Here is a 24509-nt window from a genome sequence, read left to right as displayed (position 1 = left end):
TGTCAGTTGATGAAACAAAAGAGCAACTACTGAGGAAATCAAACCAATTAACAGCAATTTAAAATCATTACTGTACTAGCAAAAAAATTACAAATTGGATGGTAAAACAAAGGGGTTAAAAGCAAGAATGGCTCTTTAAGGGAACTGGAGAAACAACAAAGATGTCTCCTCTGAACGATCCGCGTTAAAACGTGCCCAAAGACAATTTCTTATCATCTTGTGATCAAAAGCTACTCTGCTCACATTTGTAGTGTCCATAACACACCAGAGAGAAAAGGGAGGGGGATAAATCATGAATATTAATGCACTTCTTACTGCATTATGCATTAGGTGTTGTGTTCCATAATGAGTGAGGCTGCGTCCGAAATCGCATACTACTTGTGTAGGTACTCCATTTGAATTCAAACGTACTTCTCGACCGTTAAAAAAGTACGTTCTATATAGTATGAATGAGGGTAGTATGAATGGAATTCGGACGTACTACATCCGCCATGTTCATGAAGTCATCTCATCGATTTACAACGTTTAAACTTTAATAAGTCAGCCGTTTACTTTGATTATTTTAAACAAGTGCAATTTAACCACAATGAACAATGTTTTTCCTTGAGGTACTTGCACTTGAAAACAGCCGCGTCGCCGCTTTCCGCCATTTTTCGAATATGACGCCTCCTCTCCCGTGGCATCATGGGATAGTAAAGTGTCCATCGTATGCCTACTACAGAATTCGGGCGTAAGTAGTAGGTCATCCGGGTAATTCTCGCCTACTGTTTTTCGAATACTATGAATTCGGACATACTACTCGCCTCGCATACTGTTTTTCGCATACTATATAGTAGGGAAGTATGCGATTTCGGACGCAGCCTATGTGTTACTAAGGCATGGATCTTTCCCATGGAATGTTGAGGTGGTTTAAATAATGCCGGCGAGCACAGAAAGCTTTCAGGCCGTGTTCTCAGGCGATTATAGCCTGCTCAGGCTGTGTCTGTGAGAGGACCTTTGAAACCAAATGGCTTAGGTGTCTGTTTATCTGCCCGTTGAGAAACCATAAAAGAGCAAGTCTGTGGCACCCACGAGGCATGGAGATTAGCATTCCGTTTGAGTGGCTGGTGGGAAACGTTTGAAGCCAAGGATCGAGGTTTAAATCCATTTGAGTAACCCCTTCCAAATTCCACTCATTTTACAGTCCACATCTAATCTTAGCGAAGAAGATACCGTGCAAATTGCGGCCAGGGCGGTAAAGTGCCAATGCTTATTTTGTTTAGTCTCCTTCCAAAAATCCACTTCGTGCTCGTCGGACTGAAGCGGCTTGCATTTCAACACCCTCGTTCTTGTGTTCGAAACCCACCGCATCTCTGAATGGCCAGAACTGGCGCACACATTCGTGTTTCAGATGGCAAGCAGACTGTTTGGAGCAGCTGTTTTCATTGCTAACCCTCCTATTTTCATACCAAAAAAGTCCTCTCCCATCTGGAAAAGCACTATTAGTAAAGCTTTTCATGATCAAACCACAGACTACAATGGTTTGTGGGAACTGTAGTTTGAAGAACATCTGTCTGTTAAATACAGTTAAGCTGTTGAGCCTGGGTTGTGTAAAGGAGTTAAAGGAGGGTATACAAGGTAAACAAATTAAACGATGGTGTGTGGAATGGTTCCCGTGAGCACAAACGTCTTCTAGGGCCAATAAATATGGGTAAAAAGAGTTTTTAAGTACAAACATCACTAAACCAAATTAGTACCAAGTTTTCTGGGAAAGAGACTATTGTGAAAGTCATAAGAGGTTAGAGCAACGTTGTTAATGTTTAACTTAAAAATGAAATAAAAAGTTGAAGTACTAAAACTACTAAGACCGAAATAAAGCTAAATAGAAATATAAAATAAAAATAACAAAACCACATAAAATTACTAAAAAAATGTATTAAAATAAAAAAAAGGCTAATTTTACAACAGTGTACAAAAGGTCACACTTTATTTTAAGATCAAATTCTCGCAATTAAACCATTAACTACAACTTTTGCCTCAAACTCTTTAATTTGCTGCTTATTAATAGTTAGTAAGGTTAAGTTTAGGTATTGTGTAGGATTAGGGATGTAGAATATAGTCATGCACAATATGTGCTTTATAAGTACTAACAAACAGCCAATATGTATATGTAAATAATAGGCATGCTAATAAGCAGCTAGATAATAGTGTGCATTTTTCCTAATACTAGAATGTTACCTGTATAAATAACTAAAATAACACTGGGATATCCTCATTACATATGAATGGGATGGAGCTAATTATCTAACTACAGCTACCATAAAACCCTTTGAAATTTCTTAAGTGGGGGTTTTAAGACCAACGGGCCATAGACAAGAAGTTTGCACTGATTCAAGAACAGATTTAGATATATTTTTTTATAATATATGATTTCCAAGATCAGCATAAGAATGTAATCTCCGGCTGGGTGTGTTTGTTTCTCTGATGCAGAAGTGGGTGGAGGGTTTGGGCAGGAGTGCTGCAGTCTGCATGTTAAGGAGTTGGTGGTCAGCCAAAGGTGCAGTCTGAGTCATGGCTGGAGAGCGAGAGGGGGAGGAGAGAGAGACGCAGGAAATTAAAAGCAGAATAAAGCAGCAAAAATGAGGGGAGAAAGCGTGAAATGGAGCCAAAGGCTTTAGGATGAGTGAAAGATGTGATGAAAGAAATAAGTAAATAGGAGAATGGAGGCCGGAGGGCTGTTTTCACAGTATGAGCAAATACATATGCTCATACTCTCCCTGTGACCTCCTCACTCCTCTCTACAGTATGTCCTGTCACACCCAGGCCTCCTGCGACAGCATAAACATCTCCATGAAAGGTGACCTCCAGAGGCAGAGAGATGCTTTCAAACATTACATAAACAGTCTCATGTCTATCTATCTATCTATCTATCTATCTATCTATCTATCTATCTATCTATCTATCTATCTATCAAATCATACAGAGAATTATTTAAGCAAATATTGTATAATATTATATGTATAATGTATAAATATTTTATGGCCTAATGGTTACTCGTAATCCAAAGGTTGCGGGTTCGAGTCTCCGGCCGGCAGGAATTGTAGGTGGGGGGAGTGAATGTCCAGCGCTCTCTCCACCCTCAATACCACGACTGAGGTGCCCTTGAGCAAGGCACCCAACCCCCAACTGCTCCCCGGGCGCCGCAGCATAAATGGCTGCCCACTGCTCCGGGTATATGTTCACGGTGTGTGTGTGTGTTCACTGCTGTGTGTGTGCACGTTGGATGGGTTAAATGCAGAGCACAAATTCTGAGTATGGGTCACCATACTTGGCAGTATGTCACTTCACTAATAGAGCATAACAAGAATATTTGTATTAATCACTTAGCATTTTGTGAATTTCCATGACTTTTCTAAGCTTGGAAATCACACTTTCAAAAGATGTGCAAACTAAAGAGTGACTGTTTTAAATCAATTAGATTTTTTTTTCTTGCTAATATTGCTCACCCCTAAATGAGCCCTAACCTTATCCAATAATGCATATCTTAAAAACTGTGTTTTGCTTTGCATAGATATAATATTCTTTATGTATTTATTTTCTAGAGATCGCACAGAGAACATTAACCAAATAAATATTTTATAACAATGCATAAGAAACATTTCTATTAACTAATGAATTTTCTGTCATTTTATTCATTTCCATGACCTATCCAGGCCAGGAAATCACACTATTGAGAAACGGAGCTAGCCTAGCCAGGTTTCCCTTTCAAAATTACAAGTGAGAAATGCAGCTTTAAACCCAGTGTGAAAAGCCTTTTACTATTTACTTAGTCTTATTTTCAAGGTATCCACATAACCTTTTGTGCACACCAAAACTTTCCACACCACTCATCACTGCACAGGTGAAAAGAACTGTGGGTAAATCCTGACGACACATCTCAGAGAAGCCAGATTAAATACGTTTTAGCCCAGGGCTGGTTGTGATGTGACAGAAAGAGAGAGATGTTGGCCAAGTGTCACTGACACTATATAAGGAATATTCCACAGGCATTTTGAAACTGAGATGTCAGGCATGTCCATACAGCCGGCACAAAGGAAACCTGGTGAGCATCTCTGAAGTTTTAGGAAGAATCCTTCGACTAAGGGAGATGAGTCTGACAGCTCCCAGTGAAACAGAGAGAGGGCTGCATATAATCTGTGAAGTGGTGCAAATCTCTGAAACACATCACTTATTTACCAGGTAATCTGAACAGTGTAGTTTTGTTGGTCATGTCATGGAGACAATATTAAAACCAAAGACCATAGAAGCCCCTATTCTTAACTTGATCCTAATCCAAAACAACTGATCTCTTTGCTTATGTCTCAGTCACATTTCATCCCTCATCAGACACTTATCGTGCTGTACACATCCTCAAGCATGGCACACATTCAAATGAGCAGGATGCTGCGTTAGAGCCTAATCTTCCCTCAAAATCACTTCCCTATTACACACAGCATGAGGCCCATTCATTTACTATGGAAGGGGGCCAGTAATAGCATTATCAAGCTAACGCGGGTGAAGATGGTCTGTAATCCACGGCACACCCACCAGATCTTTATCTACCGTTCATATCAGGCATTGCTCAGACATTTACTTATTTTCATGTCTGGCTTATGATACTGGGGAGAGCTATAAAACAATAACAGTATAGCGATATAAGTTTGTCAACCAGTATACACTTTCTACCATGGTTATGCTAGCACTTCCTGCACAGCTTTTCAGATTCAGCTGTAAATAAAGGGAGGTGACCACTAAATAATGGCAAGAAATCATGTCTAGTGAATTATTCTCAAACAAGGTTCATGAAAAATCTCAGGTTCATAACTCTTATGGGTAAATTCTTCTATTAGGTTACAAATCTGGGTAGGATCGTAACAATTGAAGGAGTAGAACATGACGCTAAATTACAGGATCAGTTTCCAGCAAACTGTAAAAATGTATTACTTTAATGCAGTATAAGATTCTTTGGTTAACGCATCTGCCAAAAGCATAAATGTAATGCTGCCTTTAATTATGAAATATGCAGGTAAATTGGGCTGCAAACATATTCTATTTTTTTCTGCACACATTTACAACACATCTGTGTCGACGCTTTTCAGGTATGTCCATGACCCTTAAATGAGAATTTATAGAAATCAGCATAGATCGAATATCTTTAATTAAAAGGTACTTTTTGCAACCAGAATTTCTCTATAAACTGTTCTTTTCCACCCAAGTTATTCATGAATCACTTCTACAGAAAGAGGGAACAGCCCATGGTGGTGGCGTTGCCAACTCCCAATAAACATTATCTATTATGGGAAAAGCTGTTAATCTGGTCTCAGATCAGTAGTGAAGGGCACCTTCTTACCTACACAGAAAGAAACCTGCTGCTTCCAACAGATGGACTGCAGCAAAATGGCCCCTTTAGACAGATTTTTATTTTGCTTTTTTTTTTGCTTGTGGAAAAGAAGCGAATGCATTTTTCTGTTTTAATCTATAAACTCAAAATGGACTCCAATATAATGAGTGAAAACATTGAAGGGTGTTTTAATGAGAACGGAGCACTTGTGTGCAAAGGAATTCCAACTATTCTCTCATGACATTCTTTGGCCGGCTTTATACTCAGACAATATCAGAGCAAAGCAAACAAAGAAAGAAGAGAAACTTGGACAATGAGAAATCCAACCACCATACAAAGAGAAAGCAAACGCTTTCATTCTTTAGTGAAAATGGAGGTAAAATTGGCAAAAGAAGTGTTTGTGTGAGTACGTGTGTATGTGGGGGTTGGTGATGTACAAAACCGGGGCCCATGACCCACAGGAGCCTATTTGTCTAGATCTGCTATCGATCCCAACCCGAGAAGGTTTTAGTCTCAGAGGGTGAGTATCTGCCTGTGAGCTGCTTGCATGAGCTCCTGGGGTTCACAGCACTTAAATGGTGAACTGAAGTGTAGCGAAAGGAAAAAGTAAACAGACCCAAGGTCAAGAAGATGGAAGAGAAGTGGTAAGAGATGAACGAAGCAATGAAACAGAAGGGAGGGAGGGCCACATCTATAGATTCAGAGAGGCAATGCATAATCAGAATTTTGATCAGACTGCTGATCAAAAGTGAGAGTGTGGTGTGGAAAATGCAAATGTTTAAAAACATGAAAAGAATGTATATTGGACATTATTAATGTACTCAGTTAATAGTTCACAGCTGAGTGAACTACAGAAAGGAACAGAAAGTAGGAAAGAGTACAGTAAAAGAAAAAGTAGTCGCACTAAATCCCATTGTCTCCTGCCTCACTGTTCCACTTCCTCTGACAGGCGCTTCAAAGGACACAGCATTTCCTGTTTAATTGGCCACAGTCAGGACTCTCTAAAGTATTGCAGACTTAAGACACTATTCATCAAGCTATATTCTCTTTCATATTAGGGGTGCACAATATACTGGCACCATATCAATTATCGGCTGATATCGGCAATTAAAAATACATAATAATAATATATCTATATTTAAATAATGAACTAAAATAATGTATACATTTAACTACTTTAAGCAATTTAATTCATTTTAGAAGTTTATTTTATTAGCCGATATTAAATATTTATCACCGATATTGCGCTTAAGATTACATCTGCAATCTTTTACAAACAATTTGTTTTTACAAATATTTTTAAGCCTATAAATACATTTTTATACTTGCATATATATTTTTCATGGTAAAACGGTTTGCTCACTCTTTGATTGGCTTAATGCCTGTTTTAGCCTTTTTTGAAAGAATTTGGATATAATTCTGCATAACAGAAGCTGATCCAAGCTTTACAAGCATTTTCAAGCTGGTGCTTCTTTTCGACAGCTCCGCAAACAGCACTGCATGATGGGAACAAAAAGGCAGCCTGCCATATACGCGGCGATGACCCTAATCATGGCGCATCTGCCATCTGCTACCATGATGTCTCTCATCAGACAGCATGTTACTGCTGAACCAATCACGTCTCTGCTGTGATAAGAAGAGCGCCAATCAATGCACGCTAAATTTGATTACAGAAGCTCAAAGGCTGATAACCTTGGGAATGATGAGATCCTCTTCTGTGAAAAGCGGACTAGTGAGAGACACAGAGGATGGAAAAGAGAAAAATCTAACAAACGTGGAAGATAACGCCTGTGTTAGTATCTGGTATGATAGTGAACACTACAAGGAGCGATTTCATTAGACTTTGGATGAAAATGGAGGTCAGGATGGAAAGGGCAGCGCTGCATGATGAGTGAAACACACACACATTTTTTACAACTGCCATAAACTTGCAGCACAAGGACCATGTCACAGCATCAGCAAGTGCAATGAATCCTTTAAGTGCACGAGGAGGGGAATGGCAAAGAATGGAGGTGAGAACGAGAGAGAGAGACAGTCAGCCAGAAAGACATGCTGTTTGTAGTTAGTGATCATCTCAGCGTTCAATAGAACATGACTCCTCACGTTCCTCAAGTGAATAAGTGATGAAGATGGTCTTGTGCAGGTTTTCTGGATGAACTGAAATGGCGGTGAGTGCTGCTGTACAAGCATGTTCAATGAAAACACACCTCCCATGAGAGAGAGAGAGTGAGAAGACCAAGAGAATGAGAGGAGGACAGAGAGGAGACAGCTGCACATCTATCAACATATGTCAAGATGGATACCTCAAATATCTGAAAACATTTTGAAAATTCAAGCAAAGCAACCAAACATTATGGAAAATGGTACACTAAATATCGTATTAATTAGTCATTATTAGGAAAATAAAGTTATCATCTTTGATACGGATACGGATAGTGGAATTAAAGGCAATTACTTTAACCGATAATAACAGTGTTAGTGTGTAAGTGTGACCCAAATAGATACAGTATTTGATTATTGTGTTTGGCCTCATTTTAAGCAGAATCATCTGCTGTAATTAAAATTCTTATAGCAGATAATCAACAGAATATTTTCTTTAATTTGTGAAAATTCATGTATTCAAACATTTATACATTATATGCAATTGATATACTATCTATCTATATTATATATTAAATAAGGTCCTTCAAATAAAAAAAAATAAAATAAAATAAAAAAACTCACCTTCCCAGTAACAGCAGACCATACTTTGAGTGTGTTGTCGTCTGAGCCGCTCACTATGCGGTTTCCACAGAACTGGAGACAGGTGATGACATGGTCATCATGGCCTTTCAACACCTGAAAATAGAGGAAAGCCAGGAGAGAAAAAGGAGTAATTACAAAATGAAAAAAAATGCTAGTTTCAGTGATGTGCGAGAACAATACGATGCTGCTGATGTGGCAAATGACACAGCAGCTTTCGATAACATGACAAAGACAAGCATGAACCAACAGGTTCATGGTCACCATGGCAACAAAAGAGTCCAGTAAATCACTGCTGTTGCCAGTTGGGCTGGTGCAGCTGAAGCATGTGTGCATGGGTAATTGAAGATTTCCTATGTTTTGCCACCAAAATGTGCCTTCAAGAGAACTTTAAGTAGCTCTTTACAGGCTGGTATTTATCAATAGAAACAACAGGATTTATTTGAAACCGAAATCTTTTGCAAAATTACACATCAAAATAAAAATATAAAATGGAAGAAAATAATTTCACTGAACCCAACCTATTGAATGGCACCGTATATATATATATATATATATATATATATATATATATATATATATATATATATATATATATATATATATATATATATATATATATATATATATATATATATGTTAAAATCAGATATTTATAAAACAAAAATTAGATTCTATATTTATTTTTTCCCTGGATATCAATACATACTTCCCTTCCTGTGCTGTATCAATGTTTTTGCTATTTGCTGTGCCTTTCAGACTGTCCCACTTTGTAGGACACTATCAGGGAATGTACCGGTGAATTAGGAGTGAGAATAAGGAGTGAACAACACACTACCTTAGGTGATTTGAGGTCTCCTCTCCTCCAGTTGGTGTCTATTCTGTGTTGTCTAATGTAGGCACTCTTCCAGGGACTGTGTGTGAACCCTGGCTTGATAACCTTCCTTCTCTTTATGTGCAAGGGTTCGTCAATACCTGCAAAACAGATGTTGAAGACACTAATGATTCAGTGCATGATATACAGTATAACCATATATTAACAATATACATGTGGTTAAGGGATGAATTTCCAAAGTCACAGAGTTTGTGAAAACCAGTAAAAATCACCTTCTTCTTTGCATTTTTCCCTCCAGAGCAGGTTATCCTCTGCTAGAATGCGCCAGTAACGACACGTCTGAGCTGCCTGAAGCAGATCCTTTGGCTCCAGAAATGACAACACGTGTAAGGCCAACTACAACAAGACAGACAGACAGAGTCAGACATCAGGAGAAGGTGAGGATAGGGAAAAAGTAGGCTACAATGGGATAAGGGGTAACGGGATCATTTAGACCAGTTAACCGTATTAATTTAATGTCTTCACTTGATCACAAGTAGTGGAGTGACAAAGTACAACAGATTTTGTTCTGTTCTCCCATTTTCAAGAGTGCTGCAATTTGCGAGGACCTCGGTAAAGACAGAGCATGTCCAAACAGTTCCACCATTTCTTATGCAATCTGACGAAGTTTGCAGCCTACGATTCCACAGTGTGTGTACAGTATTAGCCTAGAGGAGCTTTTTCCACAATCTGCTTCAATCAGGCAGACAGACACACCCTGAATACTACTGCACTGACACAGAAGAAAAACAACCTGATGAGGAGGAGAGCCAGGAAAGAGGGAGGCAAGATGACAGGTGACGGAGAACAAGAAAGGCAAGCTGAAAGTGACAGGAAGAGACGATGAAAGGCAGAGAGGGCTGTTGTTAAAGAAAGAAAAAGAGCAGAGAAAGGGAAGGGGATGGGGGAGATTCCTCTCTATATATATATAGTTCTGAATAGCAGCTGAGAGAGTTGTAACATCTCTCTGAAGAGGTGTAAGAGAGGACATGCCTGTCAAATGAACTCCAGCCCTTACTGTGCTCTAAAACCAAAAAAAGGCCCTTTTCAAGATCTGGGCTTTAGCAGCTTCACAGTGAAATGTACGAGTTTTAGAAAATAAATAAGAATGAAGGTCCATTCCTAAACCTAACCTATAAATGAGATATAATGCATGCAAATTAGCAAACAGTACAAATACATACAAATCAGTCAAAACGAAACGGTCAAAAACTGCCATGAGAGTATGTTTGATGAATACAAAGTTAAAAAAAAAATTCAGCTGCCTTGGATCCAGAAGTATTTTTCTTATTCATTTTCCATTTTTATTTACTAAAAAAATTTAAGCCACTAACCAACCAATGAGCTGGAAGGTGAATCATAACTTTACAAATTTTGACATGAAGGAAAAAAAAGTGAAAAAGACAAAAGGTACAAGACTGCATACTTAAACACTTTAATGAGGTAAAGAACTAAAATTCCGTGAAGTAGTGTGGACGACAATCAATTAAAAATATATATATATAAAAATCAATTTAAAAATGTTAGATTCATTTGGTGTGACTTTGTAGCAATTCTTATGCTTGCAAAAATTCTTTGTAGAATTATGGGTAATGTAGTTTTTCATCAGGAATTCCACTGTTAAGCCCCGTTCACACTAAGGACGATAACGATAAAGATATAGTTATAAAAATCGTTCTCAATGTTAAAGAATAGCAGAGTCCACACCACAACTATAACGATTAAGGCACAGAGAAATAATATCGCTGGAATCCCTTTCGGAATGATTTTTTCCAGCTGATGAACAATAAAAACATTGACACCCAATCAGAATCCATGCTGCTATAATAACGAGCTTGAGAATTTAAAGTGGCAGACACATGTGTGCTAAGAATAAACAGATGATATCGTTCACTGGTGTGGACACTAATATCGTTATCTTTATAGTTATCATTCTTGGTGTGAACGGGGCTTTAGACATGATTATAATAAAAAATACATTGAAATTATGCAGGTTGATATCGTCAACAAAAGCATTCTTTAACAACCTCTTCACTCAGAGTAGGTATGAATTTAACGGTTTGCAAGTTACCATTAAAAATCAGTTCCTCTACTGAGAAAATGGGGATTTTTATTTCTGGAACCTGACTGTTGCACTCCACTGGACACAAATTTGTCTTAATCTGGCCATATCTAATCTGATTGACTATGCACATTATTTTAAACTGCTAGCCTAAGTTTGCTATGTTGGTAGCATCTAAACGTTGAAAGATATTCGGTGTTTTGTTTTCCTTAACTTCAGTATTTCTGGGGAAAAGAGTGTATTTGATGAAGTTCCTGAATATTAAGATGACTGTGTGAATGACTTTATATATAAATTTACCTCTCTGGGCAGGAGTGAGATGAAGTCTCTCTGAAACTGTGGTTCGATCACCTGCATCATGTGTTTCACCTGCGTGGGCTCACAGCTGTCAATCAACTCATCCAGCGCAAGCAGCTTCTCTGGGCCACTCCAGCTCTGTAACACACATTAGTACACGTTACCAAGAACACAAAGCATGTGCATATCCAAGAGCCATCCTTTTACATTTAGAGCTTTAGATTTACATTTTAATTAGGACTGGCGATGCTTTTTCACTGGCTATACAAGCCGAAACGTCTGGCCTGGACATAACCATGAAGGTTCTCGTAAGTCAAATGGAACAGACTTCGTATCTTGGGGCTGCTGGAAACTTCCCAGGGTTCGTTCTCCTAAAATTAAGCTGCGGTCAACTTCAACCAGTTGAATAAAATGTTTCGCTGATCTCATGGTGCTCAGAACTTAATTCGCTCTCAGTGAGGACGTGCTGCACCGGAGAGATTGTGCCAAAGTCATTCCGCTCTGAAGCGCATCAAATGAGAGAGGAGGATTGCTCAGGGATGTTTATGATGGAAGAGGGATGTACAGAGTAGGACTATGGGGAGGCAAAGCACCCATAATTTACTGCTGAAACGCTTCAGCTGGGGGAACTCAGCATTGTTGTCACAGGCTGGTTTATGTCTATATGTGTTTATGCAAGCGTAACTGCCGCTTTTAACAGCTCAAAATAATAAGACAACATTATACAGTTGAGAGAAAATCAGATTAAAATGTTCAATTCTGTAGATTCTTTAATTGAAGCCAACAAATTAACCTAAGCACGAGATACATACAGGCTTCCCAAAATGTATTAATGAATTTCCATTACTTTTCAAAGATATTGTCATTTGTGATTACTTGATAAGGATTTCAAAGAGCAAGTGTAATATTAATAATAATAATTATAAGTATTATTATTATTATATTTTATACATTACCATTCAAAGGTTTGGAAAACATTGTGAAAAATTACATTAAAATAATTTTTTAGTCTAATACTGTTCTTTCTATTATTCAAAAAATTGTTTCTATTAAATCAAAATATTATATGCATATTCTTTTTTTCCATCCCCAAGCAAAACTAGAGACAAAAATATTAATTGTAGACATTTCCAAGTCTTTAAGGTTGTTTTTCTTTTCCAAAATCACATTTCACATTCAATGCCAGAACTCTGTGTATACAAAAATGACAAGGTTGCAATCTAGTGCCAACATCAACCCTGAACACACAGAACTGCCACGAAGATATATCACCACACGCTTCCACTGTAGAATGCAGACATTTAATGTGAATCACGTAAGCGATACTGAAGCAGTGAAGCTGCTGACTCAGAGGGATGCGGGGTGTCATTTGCACCTCCTGAAATAAGCCTTACAATAACTCAGGACAGAAACAAGCAACTCATCAAGCACTGACTGAGTAAGCAAGCAAAACAGTTTCTGAACCCAGTGCGTAACGGCACCGACAGACCACTACTGCAGGGATGTTGTAACTGACTATTGATTCTGTCTGAGACAGCATCTAACAACTCGCCTTTGACATCATAAATGATTACGTGCACACTTTTATTGAAGGATTTTTTGAGTAAATGGAAATTAAATTCGGAAGCAGCAAGAACATATCTTGGGCGAAACTTTACTTATTAGATGAAAGCTTCTTCATCCTTTTAGTCAACACAGGTTTCTGCGATTTCATGCCAGAGCAGCTTCGTTAATCCCGAGGATTGATCAAGCCTGTAATTATCTGCAAGGCAGAGCAAACACCAACTGAGGTGGAGCCTCTGCTTTCTGTTGATAGCTTGAATTGTTATTCTAGTAAGGAGAATATGACATGATGATATGAAGATCTAAATAGTTACAACTTGTGGCATAACGCCCACATGCGTTTAAATATCAAGTTTAGATTCAGTCAGATCTTAGTAACGAAAGCAATTAATACATTAAATCCAGACTACAGTCAAAGTTATGTTACTCAGCAGAGGCTCTGCATATGACATGCAAACAAGGAATGGGGAAACAATAAGTAACAAAAACAAATGCTCAATTCAAGGCCTCAATGTCTTGCTTTTTCCCCTGCATGTGACACATGGGACTCTAGTAATTATAATAAAGGCTCATTATAAGCAAAAACATTGAATGAATGAATCATTCAAACATTCTGATTGTACATTTTGTTCTGACTGCCTCATTTGACACTGCTGTACAGTAGCCAATATATGCACATCTGTGATTTAAATTATACATGCTTGATGAACTTTATATAATGTTCACTGATAACCATAAACAGGCTACAGTTAGGCTAAATTAAGTTAACCATGGAGGTAATCTGTTAAATTAATAAATTAATCTGGCAAATCTAGTCACAAACTGAATCAAATAGCTTGGTTGAACTCACCTGAAAGGTGCGGAGCCACTCCTGCAGGCCCGTGGGGGGCTGGATGGATGGGATACGTCGTCTCTGCTGACCCTGCCCATTGACCGCTCGAATGTCCCTAAACGTGGTGGGGGTGGCTGGGTACGGCAGTCCTGTGGGACTGTTCAGTGAAGGTTAGGGAGACAAGGATGAGAAGAGAGGAAAACTAATTAGACGTCAAGAGCAGGAAAGAGACAAAATAAGATTTAAAACACATTAAATTAAAACATTTGTTGAAAAATATTCTAAGGGCATTCTGGTGAGACATCTGACAGGAGACATCTGTATTGTGGTAATTCAAGAATACAAGAAGGCCAGTGCAAGCTTGTAGTTTATGGAAGATTTCAAAACAAAATGGTTCTGTGGATGAAGCTACTATGAAAATCTGAGGCTTTATTTCTGAACAATAGCTTGAGAATTGCAGCCAAAACCAAAGTGGTGTGTTAGACTGAATCTGTGCCAGATGAGCACTACAGTCGACTTGAGCCGCTGTTGTGGTCCAAACATTAGACAACGTGACCATTTAACTTCAGCCTCAGAACTCAATCAGGCAGCGTGATTTTATTCAGCCACCTGCTCCAAATGGATTCATTCAGATGTTTATCTTCATCTTTGTTTTATTCATGGAAACCCTTTTCTGTTTACGTTTTTCACTATATTAGAGTCCTTCTCAAACATGCTCAAAAGCATTTTGAATTAAGAACTGAACCACATTCCCTTTTTCACTTGTGGTGAGAAAGGGACAGGGAGAGTTGTCCCATGTCAGCAGTCCTTACAGCACTTCTGTGTCTCTGGGGCCCTATACTAACACCAAAAAGATGATTCAGCACTCCTTCCTTGCATTCTGCTTATCTACGGATACCTTCCCCGGTGCAAGAAATGCTTGGATGAGAAGGAGAGAGGGAAAAGTGCAGGCGAGCACGTAGTGAGGTCCATTCCATAATGGATTCATATTTAATGGGATTTGAGACCAAGATGCCAAGATGCTTCAATTACCCAGAGCGCAACTGCCGCCTGGTTGGTCATGTACTGTTCTAATATGAACCAGGAGAACACCTGCGTCTTGAGAATGAGGCATGAATGCTCGTCGGAGCTGACTACTGAGCTTGGGTTTGCCGATTGAGGAATGTTTAAGGGGTTTCAGAGTGGCAGTGTGTCATTTCTGAGCCATTAGCAGGATCAAAATAAGCCAGATTTGCATTTCCTGATGTATATATTATTTCTTGCAAGGTAGCAAAAGAATATGATCATAATTCTATATGCAAGTAAATGTTAAAAAATGTTTCCATCAGATTTGTGAATTTAATTTAGGTGAAGTAAAAACAATGAGTAAAGCATGGGTTTTTAACCCATGCATTCTAAAGAACATGATAATTTCTGTTGAAATGTATATATTCTGTTGGAATACTTGTGGTTAAGACCATGCAGACAAAAAAATCTTATGCACATTGTGCTTGTTAGCGATCGAAGTGGGGGCGGGGATTGAAGCCAAACATCTGAGCAAATTATTCAAGTCACATGACATTTTTGATGCAGGAATTTATGTAAAATGTGTTTTTGATAGTTTGTTCATGTGTTACTTTTTCATAATTTCCCCCACCTCATTTTTTATTAGCATCTCAGCATTTCCATCCAGCATTTTTGTGATACCTTAAAAAATTGTGGATGGAAACCAGGCTAAATGGGGGATTATGGGGAACACTACTCTTCCAAACTTTGGGATCGATAAAAATTTGTAATGTAAAAAAAAAAAAAAAATTATGCTCAACAAGGCTGTATTTATTTGATCAAAAATACACACAAAAAAAATACTGTGAAATATTATTATAATTTAACAATTAACTATTTTAATATATTTAAAGAAAATAATCTATTCCTGTGATATAAAAGCTTAAGGAACCATTACATATTGCTGGTTTGGTGCAATATATTAAATACTGGAAAAAGGTTGTGCTACTTGTTTTTATAGAAATAGTTATACATTTTTTTTCCTGTGATTTTTTCTGTGAACTTTCTTTTGTAACAAAAATTTAACTTGTAATCAATTTAATGCATCCTGGTATTTGTATTTTTTAAATTACATTTAATTGAATTAAAATTTTTAATCTTCAATTTTATTTAATAAACTAATAAATTTAAATAATAATAAAATTAGAGAAAATCCATAAAGAGGGATATCTCTCATAAAACTGTTACTGTTCAACAAGGTAGATGTGCCAATAAAATTGAATGCAACAGACTAAAACATTTTGCTGGCTTCAGGTAAGGTGGAAAAAGATTTACCTTGGACAGGGCTTTTTTCCTGAAGGGAAAGGTCGAACCTCGGGGCCATGGTCCAACTTCCTCTTCATCTGCAACAAAGAGTAGGGAGAGTGCCGATTAGTTTGGGTTCATAGAGGACTTAACAATAATGACAGCACAAACAACCAGCAAAGCAATTTGACAGTAATGAGAGGGTGGATGTCCAAGAAATAGTTCTAAAACATTCCTCAACCTGTTTAAAACCACATGCCACTGATCCACCTGTGCTCTTTCCTGTGTTAAGAGGTGACTGAGCGAGTGGGTATTGTACTAGAGTGTGTGTTGGGTATTGTGCTAGTTCTCTCACCACCAAATGTAGGCCAAAGGAAGGAAGGTCATGTCCACTTTATAGTGACATGGTACAGCAAAGTAAAGTCTGACAGCTGATGCTAACGCTTGTTATGCGAGTCTTCAAAGAGGTGTATGTGGTAAACACACACCCCTCACAGGAGTTGGAAAGGGGAGCACGTACACACAAAAACACATCTGTGTGGGCGTGACAGGCACTGTGCTTTCACAACAGTCTAAATTTATATGGGCATAAACGAGAAAAAAAAGTCTTCACTGTCTCTTTCTATGTCACCCACCCCCCGCACAGGCTGAAATGGCCCTGGTTTCGCTGCATAGTTGGTGCCTGGCTACGGAGCATCTAGTCTGGAAAAACAAGGGTTCAGTGTCCTCAACACAATGAGGTCCTAAAGCACATTTGAATAAAACTATTTTAGGAGGGTACAGGGCTGCCAGTGAATCTGTGTAGTTCACTTTCAGGAGGAGCTCAGTGATAGACTCTGAGTTATGAATCACTGTGCCGTGCCAAGGATTTGTGAGTCATTAAGTATTTAAGCACAAATTAAGAGTGAGGAGTAAAGACTTTTCACTACTGAATTAAGCCCATACTGTTTACAATGCAGTTATGTACTCTGGTAATTAACAGGTTTGAAACAATTCAAAGCACAATGACATTATGCTTATAAGGAACATAATTTATTAGCACTGCATATTCTAATAAGAATAATAATAAAAAAAAAAAGTCATGTCAAAAAGTCTCTAAAATATATTAAAGACTTCATAAAGAAAAAAAAGTGAACACTGAATAAACCACCAGAATACTGGTTAAAGCGTTTAAAGAGTACATCTGATGTAAAAGAGCATTATTATTCTACAAACAGTATTTAGTAGCACTCAACTGTTTACAACATTGATGAGACCGTGACAGTGACACTGAAGCCTGGAGTAAGGGCAGCTGATAAAAATTCAGCTTTGCACCACAACAATAAAATAAAACATGGACACAATTTAATTTCTCACAATATTACTTTTTTTTTTTTTTTTACTGTATTTTGTCCATATAAATGCAGACCTTGAGTATTGGAGACTTATTACTAATTACGGTCTATTAAAAATGATAAATGTAATCCTCAGCAAATCTTAAAACAAACATTCATTTTTCATAGTGCATTGCATGCAATGCCTAAATTCACGTGTGGCATTTTGAAACACTGACTATATAGTATTTAATTTTTATAAAAACAAGAATATACTTTCCATTTTGTTTTATATATTTTCAAAATAAAGGCTTTTAATTTATGCCATTTATCGGTTATTGGCCATACCATAAAAATAATCACTGATTTATCACAGTTTTGCTTAAAGCACTCATGACATTTCATGGAATTACCATACAGATTGCCAGGTTAAAATTATGCATGTGAACATGTTCACGGTTGACCTTTTAGTGGCCAATTTAGAGTTTTGGCCTACAGTAAAATTTCCATTCATTGGTCTTGTTATTCAAATGAAACCAATAAAACACTCGCATGATCACATTTGCTGCAATTGATCTAGAAGCCAGGTGTTTGATACACTTGAGTGAGGTCGAGCTGAAAGGTGTGTCTGATAATGAATCTCTGTATGGATTTCTGAAGGGACTACACTCTGTGAGATTCACAGTAAATGAGGGCCGGAGAGAGAAAGAAAGAAAAAACCCACAGATGAAATACAGCAGAAAAGTCCATAAAATGTGAAAATAAGACCAAATATATATATATATATATATATATATATATATATATATATATATATATATATATTTTTTTTTTTTTAAATCACAAAAATAATTTGATTCAATACATGGGCTAGTCTTTTTCAGAACATAGACGCATTTTTTTAATCAAACCAAGTTTGTTTTACAGGACAGCTTGGCAAGGATCAGTTTAGACCGAACCGCAGCTGATTGTTCAGCTAGTGATCTCACTGCAAAGGTAGTCCAACAGATAGGATAAGCAGAGTGTGTGTGTAAATACATATGAATGAAGATAAGATAGTAAAAAGATGGCATGACACTGAAGATGCATGAAAGTGTATGCCTGTAGCTGTGCGTGTTCGAGAGCATTTAGACTCTCACATTACTCCACGAGAATGTGTAACAAAAAACACGCAGGCAATGGCACACGTGCTAATCACTGCTAATAGCTAAACCTGTCTAGCCTTACTTGGTAAAAAGCACTTAACACAAAATAACATGAACAAAGTAAAAGCATTAATTTGCTTAGTTATACATTCATTTCACTGAGTGGATTAGACTGTCGCTTCTCTCTTGGGTTCACAGCGAGAGCCATCTGATTTTAGATGAGTCACTGTGTAATCATTCTCCATGTCTGACACCACAGTGCAGAAATGGCTTGGTCTGTGGTTAACAGGAATGCCTGTGTTCATGGAAACCGGTGCAGTCTTGGCAAATAAACTGTTTTAGTGAATAAAACCTGTGATTTATGAATGAATACTCTTGCTATGCATTTCAGAAGCTTCTGACTACATATTTCGACTATGCAAGAGTGCTGTACTTCACAAATACAACCCTAGCAGTCATGAACTACTAGAAGTCAAAAATTGAGTATCATGAAGGTTAGGGATATGATTACATGATCCATTTTTACATTTTGTCCATCTAAGAACATCAAACATCCTTAATGAGCTTCATTTTTATAAGCAAACAATTAACGAGATTGCCTGGAGCATCCGTCAACGTCACTGTACTTCACTCAATGTTGTTCTGATCAGAGGACACCCTGAAAACTGCAGTGACTGCGAGCTTCTGATAAGCCCTCCCCTTTAAATGCTCATTTCACTCAAATTTACAATCATAAAGTGTGAGTTTCGGGACTGATGTGGCTCCGTTTCCTCCGTCAAATGCAATGACAGAGTAACCCAATCACTGTAGGGTGGTCTGATGCCGCCAGGCAGTGGAGAATATACACACCCTCAACAGGCAGCACAGAAACTGATGCTTTACCACACTGACACGACTCAAAATCATTCTTGTATCACAACACTGAAGCTATAGGACACTCGTGACTGTACGTTCCACATTAACATGACCACAATAACATTAACGCAGTCCAGATACAGTTTCTGCTCTATACCAGCCTACATGACTGCAAAGCTTATATTAATATTACCAACAGGTTTACTCTGAATGGTGCAGTAGATGAGTGTCAAATACGATAGCATCATACTCATTTGAACTATCAAACAAGAGTCAAACTCTTATAAGATCAAACAAATCATCTATACAAGTACATAGGATGATATGCAGTGATGGTGAGATGTATGGGATGGATAGATATGTATGATGTAGGGATCGCAGGTGCAGTGTGTGTGCGTAAGGATGGGCAGATGGTGGAGACACAGTGATGGAGCCTCTGTTCTCCAAACCCATCCCAATAGTTAAGCGCATCACATCCTTTTCTTCATATGAATTTCTTGTCGAGAAGACTCAAAGTAGGTTCACGTGAATGAATATCGCGAAAGGTGGTTCTCTATATCAGCTGGAGATTTTTCCGCAGTGGCCGTATATAAGAACAGTCGCATATTTCACCGACGCACCCTTAAAGACGAGCACTGAGATCGTGTACGCGTTCAGAGCGCGACGCGACAAACCCGAACGCTGGCATAATAATCAACCAATATGTGTACATTACACTCGCGCGCATCGTATTTGAATATAACATCGCGCGCTTGCAGTGTTACACCGCTTCTTTGATTTATAATGGGAGCGTTCCTGTCGCGTCAGGGCTGATGGGGTATTAAAGCGAGCCCCCCGAGAGAGATAGAAGCCGCAGTGCACCCAACACTAATAACGTGTACTCACTTTATAGAAGATCATCTTTAAAGTGCCGTAGAAACCCATGGTGATGGTGATGACGATAATCCGGGTGTGATTCACTGAGAGTCGATGAAGAATTTATGGAAATATATCTGCGTGATAAGGGCTCTGTTAATCCCGGATAGATCCGACAGGGACATACTCATCCACGGACGGATGCATATGAAGCCGAACGGAAGAAACCAACGACTCGCCCGTCTCTCATTGACCGTCCTCTGAGCGGACTGACTGAGCGAACAGAAGGAGAAAGACGGGATGGGAGGAGAGAGAGAGAGAGAGAGAGAACGAGACCCTGCCCTCTTCAGAGCCTCCCCTCTTCCTGACACCCAGCACAAAAACCTGGACTTTCTATTTCTTTCTATTAGTAGTGAGTCCTATTTTCAATTGTTTCAACATAGTAAAGCACTCAAGATTTTGTGAAATATATCTAGAAATCTTTTGAAAACATATGCATACCCCACACACACACAATATAATATTATACATATACAAATAAATTTTACTTTGAATGGATTTATTGACAACTGTATATTATTCCATGTTGCAATGCTGCTTCTGAAGTAGACAGATATTAAATAAATTCATTCACTGCATGAGAAGGCAAGAGACTGCAGAGTTTTGAAGGAAGAAAAAAAATCTCAGCTTTGAGTCCTAATGAACCTGGTGTTTATTTTGTAATAATGACTGGCTGATGGTACACTATCCTGTTTATTACACGGCTGCTTAAATAAATGGACATAAAATATTGATTTGAGTTGAAATTAATTTATTAGCTTACTTGTAGAGACAGCAGCGAGACAGCACTGCCATGTAGGAAACAGATTTCCAATTGAGCGGGTCAGTTACACAGCGCTGTCCTAGACAACTGTCATTATTCAGAATATTTGACCTCTGAATTCTGCGACTGACAAATCGGAATCAAGTATTCCAGGGAGCCATGCAATAACTGTGTTACATTATTAACAAAACAAAAATGGACAGAAATGAATTGCTGGCTCTCAGGAGGATACACTGAGCACACAAAGGGATCAGATGACAGATTTTCTGCAGATGAGGAAGTGAATGGTGCAGCTCAGTGAACAGGGTTGTGCATACAGCCAGAGGACGAAAGTGGAAGAGCCTGAGATTATATTCAACCGAAACCGGGTGGTGCAAGCCTTCCACTTGTTTGCGGTTCCTGAGTCTGCCCCATAGCTGCTGAAGACGATTGCCGGCCCCTCCCAGTGTTATTTCCATCAGACTGAGCAGGTGGTATTTGGCACTAGGGGTGGTTTTGTGTGTGGACTGCATGATTAAAGATCGCCCAAGCGTAGACAGACATCCAAGGGTTGTGTATTAAAAAAAAAAAAAACCTTAAATATATTTAAAGTAATATAAACTGAAATACACAGAGGTGTGCCATTTAGTGAGCAGTGGAATAAAACCACAACCAGAACAAATAAGTCATACAGTTACACTGAGATAACTGTTGAAAACGAGCAGTAAACTAGCGATGAAAATTCAGTAATGCTTCACAATACGGTTCCACTACATTAGTTACTAACAACATTACGAATAATAAATGCTATGCACATTTGTTTTGAATGTAATATTTTTATACATTCTTGTAAATTTAAATAAAATATTTCAGTATATACACTTGTTAAAAATTTATTATTTGCATATTTAAATAAAACCTGTAATTTAAACCATGGTAGTTTCATAATGTAGTTTTATTAAGTAATTTTTAATAAAAATACTGATATGAATTAATAGAAATAAATAACTCAACAGTTGGGTTATTTTTAACCCAACATTTTGTAGTGAGTATAGAGTTATTTTTCATTAATTTCAACATTTACCAATATATTATTAAAATTAAAAGTGGTATGTGTTAATATTTAATGGACCTGAGGTAACATGAACTAACAATACGTGGCAGTATTTTAACTAGCTAACGTTAACAAAAGATTAATACTGTAACCAATGTATTGCTCATTAACTATAACTATAAGCAACATTAACTAATGGGAAATTGCTGCAGTGTTACCAATAACTCTGTTTGCCAACTAACACCAAGTGACAAAAAAAGGTTCCCTACAAATCAGATACCTGCCTGTAGCGCTCTCTTGTTTACTCACAAGATTTCATGATCCCACTAAAGATAAAATAGGTCACATAAGGAGGTGACCGCTCGTCATCTGTGTTGTTCCTGTGACTCACTGAACAAGTCCAGACATGTCCCACAGACACCTCAGCGATGTCTAGACTGAATCACCCTGACTACCTTATGAAAAGGGGGTCATCATGATACATGTTTAATAGTGTCCTTTAACACTCTTAACTATACTTTCATGACACAAATACAGATTTGACTTTGTTTAATAACATATAACTTGTTTCAAATGTATTAAGTACGACTGAAGATACTTACTGAAGTCCTGATGTACTATAAATGTCCAATACGCATTTTTTGCAAACCAATTATTAATTGACTTAAAGTCTAATGACTATTCATCCTATACAATACAGTTTCAGTAAAAGTCAACCAATCTAAAACTCATTAGACAAAAGACAGATCCATTGCGTCAGACGAACTGAGAACAGTCACTGAAGCTTAACAGCACACAAACACTTCAAGTTTCTGTCATGGCTTTTGTTCAGAGGTAACAAGCCATGCCATGCATCTATAAGCACAGAACAGCCATGGTCAACCAGTAAGACGACGCCATGCTCAAAGCCAAACATTTCATTACACTTTACCAAAATGGGTTTAGATCAAACAAACCGGCAAGTGTGATAAAGCCAGACTGAACAAACCTCAAGGGATTGTGGTTGGTGTTACAATGCTCATTAAAGCCTAATCAAGGCAAATGAAAAGTATGGAAGTGTTAGCAAATGTGATCTCTGCCATTTGTCCAACATGCATTAGAAAGGAAACAGAACAGGATTAATAGGGCATTTACTTGTGAAACAAATCAGCATGGCATCAAACACCTCCTATTGATCACCAGAGGCTAGATGTAATAAACAACAAACTACATTAAGGCTGCAAGTTGTTAGTTGAGTTAGCAGTTCTAGCAACCACTTCGAATCAACGCCCTAATCTGCTCCTCCGAGTAAGACTGATTCTCAGAGAAATCCATTTAGGGTATAACATCGTTGCCTCATCCTGATAATGAAAGTGCAGGCATACGAAATTGTATTAATAAAACAACGTGTGCGGTTGCTCAGCATTGCGAGCAGTGAGAAAAATCTTAAAAAGAAGGCAAGTACTGGAAAACAACACTTGTGGGTTTAGACTTCTTGGCACAGGTTCCTTAGATTGTTCCCTTTGCACTTAAAAATATAAATAAATAAAAACAGTTAATCTTTTCTGCTGCAGCGATACTGTATTCTGCAGGGAGAGGACCACAGAGTTACTGCGACCAAGTGTTAGGGACAAAATTGCACCTGTCAAAAGTTTCCAAGCAATTTGGTGAAGAATTGCTAGGAAAAACTCTTCATCTTACACAGGTTCCAATGAATCTTTGTCTTGAAACAAATTAAACTAGAGAGCAAGTGAGCAGCTATAAGGAGCCGTTACGCCAATAACCTTGCCAACAATGCCTGTATGAAATGGCAAGCAATTGTATTGAGGTAAACTTGGGATATTTCTTTGAATAACACTTATCTGTCCTTCACTAATTGCAAACAATGTATTTTGGTTGGAATTCTTCCAAAAACACAGGTGTGATGATGACTCATCTCTCGACTGTTAGAACATCACTATGGCAACCCCGAAACAAACTGGAGCGTGTGTGTATGTTGGGGGGGTGGGTCACTGGGAGTTTGTGTGTATAAAGCGCTCTCTCTCCTCAGACAAAAACCCTCCTAAACTTTACACAGTGGATAGGAATGTGAGGCATGTGAGAAGGTCCTGCCCGTGTCTTTTAAAGAGAGACTGACCTCCTCCCCACCCCACGTTCACAGTGGAGAATTAACAGACTCCATGGAGGGACACTTCCCCCTGACATGCAACGCAAAAAACAGGTGCTTTCCTGGGAACGCTTGGGTTGTAAAGTCCATTTTGTTATCTCCCCATTTCATGGATTTTAGAATGATATAGATATGCTTAAGGCAACCTGTCAGACCCATGATAGTTGGCCCACAACAATGTTATATTGTTTTAGCAATGCAGCAATGCTAGTTCCAAGAAAATGCTAATTCCTTAAGACACTATCACAAATCAAGCAGGCAAAACGCCAAGAACATGCTGCAAACAGGACAGCTTGTGAAAATTTGTGGATGCTAAAACAG

At 38.1% G+C, this 24509-nt stretch overlaps 1 protein-coding gene across 3 annotated transcripts in view; it reads right to left on the bottom strand.

Moving 5' to 3' along the window:
• The window catches only part of LOC306873128 (F-box/WD repeat-containing protein 7-like), a 167250-nt gene that overhangs the window by 8401 nt on the left and 134340 nt on the right, over window positions 1-24509 (bottom strand). For 2 of the 3 annotated variants that reach the window (XM_079422185.1, XM_079422186.1), the window contains 6 exons: window positions 16049-16116; window positions 13748-13886; window positions 11338-11472; window positions 9209-9332; window positions 8940-9076; window positions 8084-8197 (listed from right to left, as the gene is read on the bottom strand). In XM_079422185.1, coding sequence (XP_079278311.1) covers window positions 8084-8197; window positions 8940-9076; window positions 9209-9332; window positions 11338-11472; window positions 13748-13886; window positions 16049-16116 — 717 coding nt within the window. Of the gene's footprint in view, window positions 1-8083; window positions 8198-8939; window positions 9077-9208; window positions 9333-11337; window positions 11473-13747; window positions 13887-16048; window positions 16117-20216; window positions 20481-24509 lie in introns of those variants that run through there. The other variant, XM_079422187.1, reaches the window with a different exon arrangement.

Source organism: Barbus barbus, assembly GCF_936440315.1.
Source record: "Barbus barbus genome assembly, chromosome: 7".
Classification (NCBI taxonomy): Eukaryota; Metazoa; Chordata; class Actinopteri; order Cypriniformes; family Cyprinidae; genus Barbus; species Barbus barbus.
Note: the sequence above shows the minus strand (reverse complement) of the source record. Positions and strands in the feature narration are given on the sequence as shown.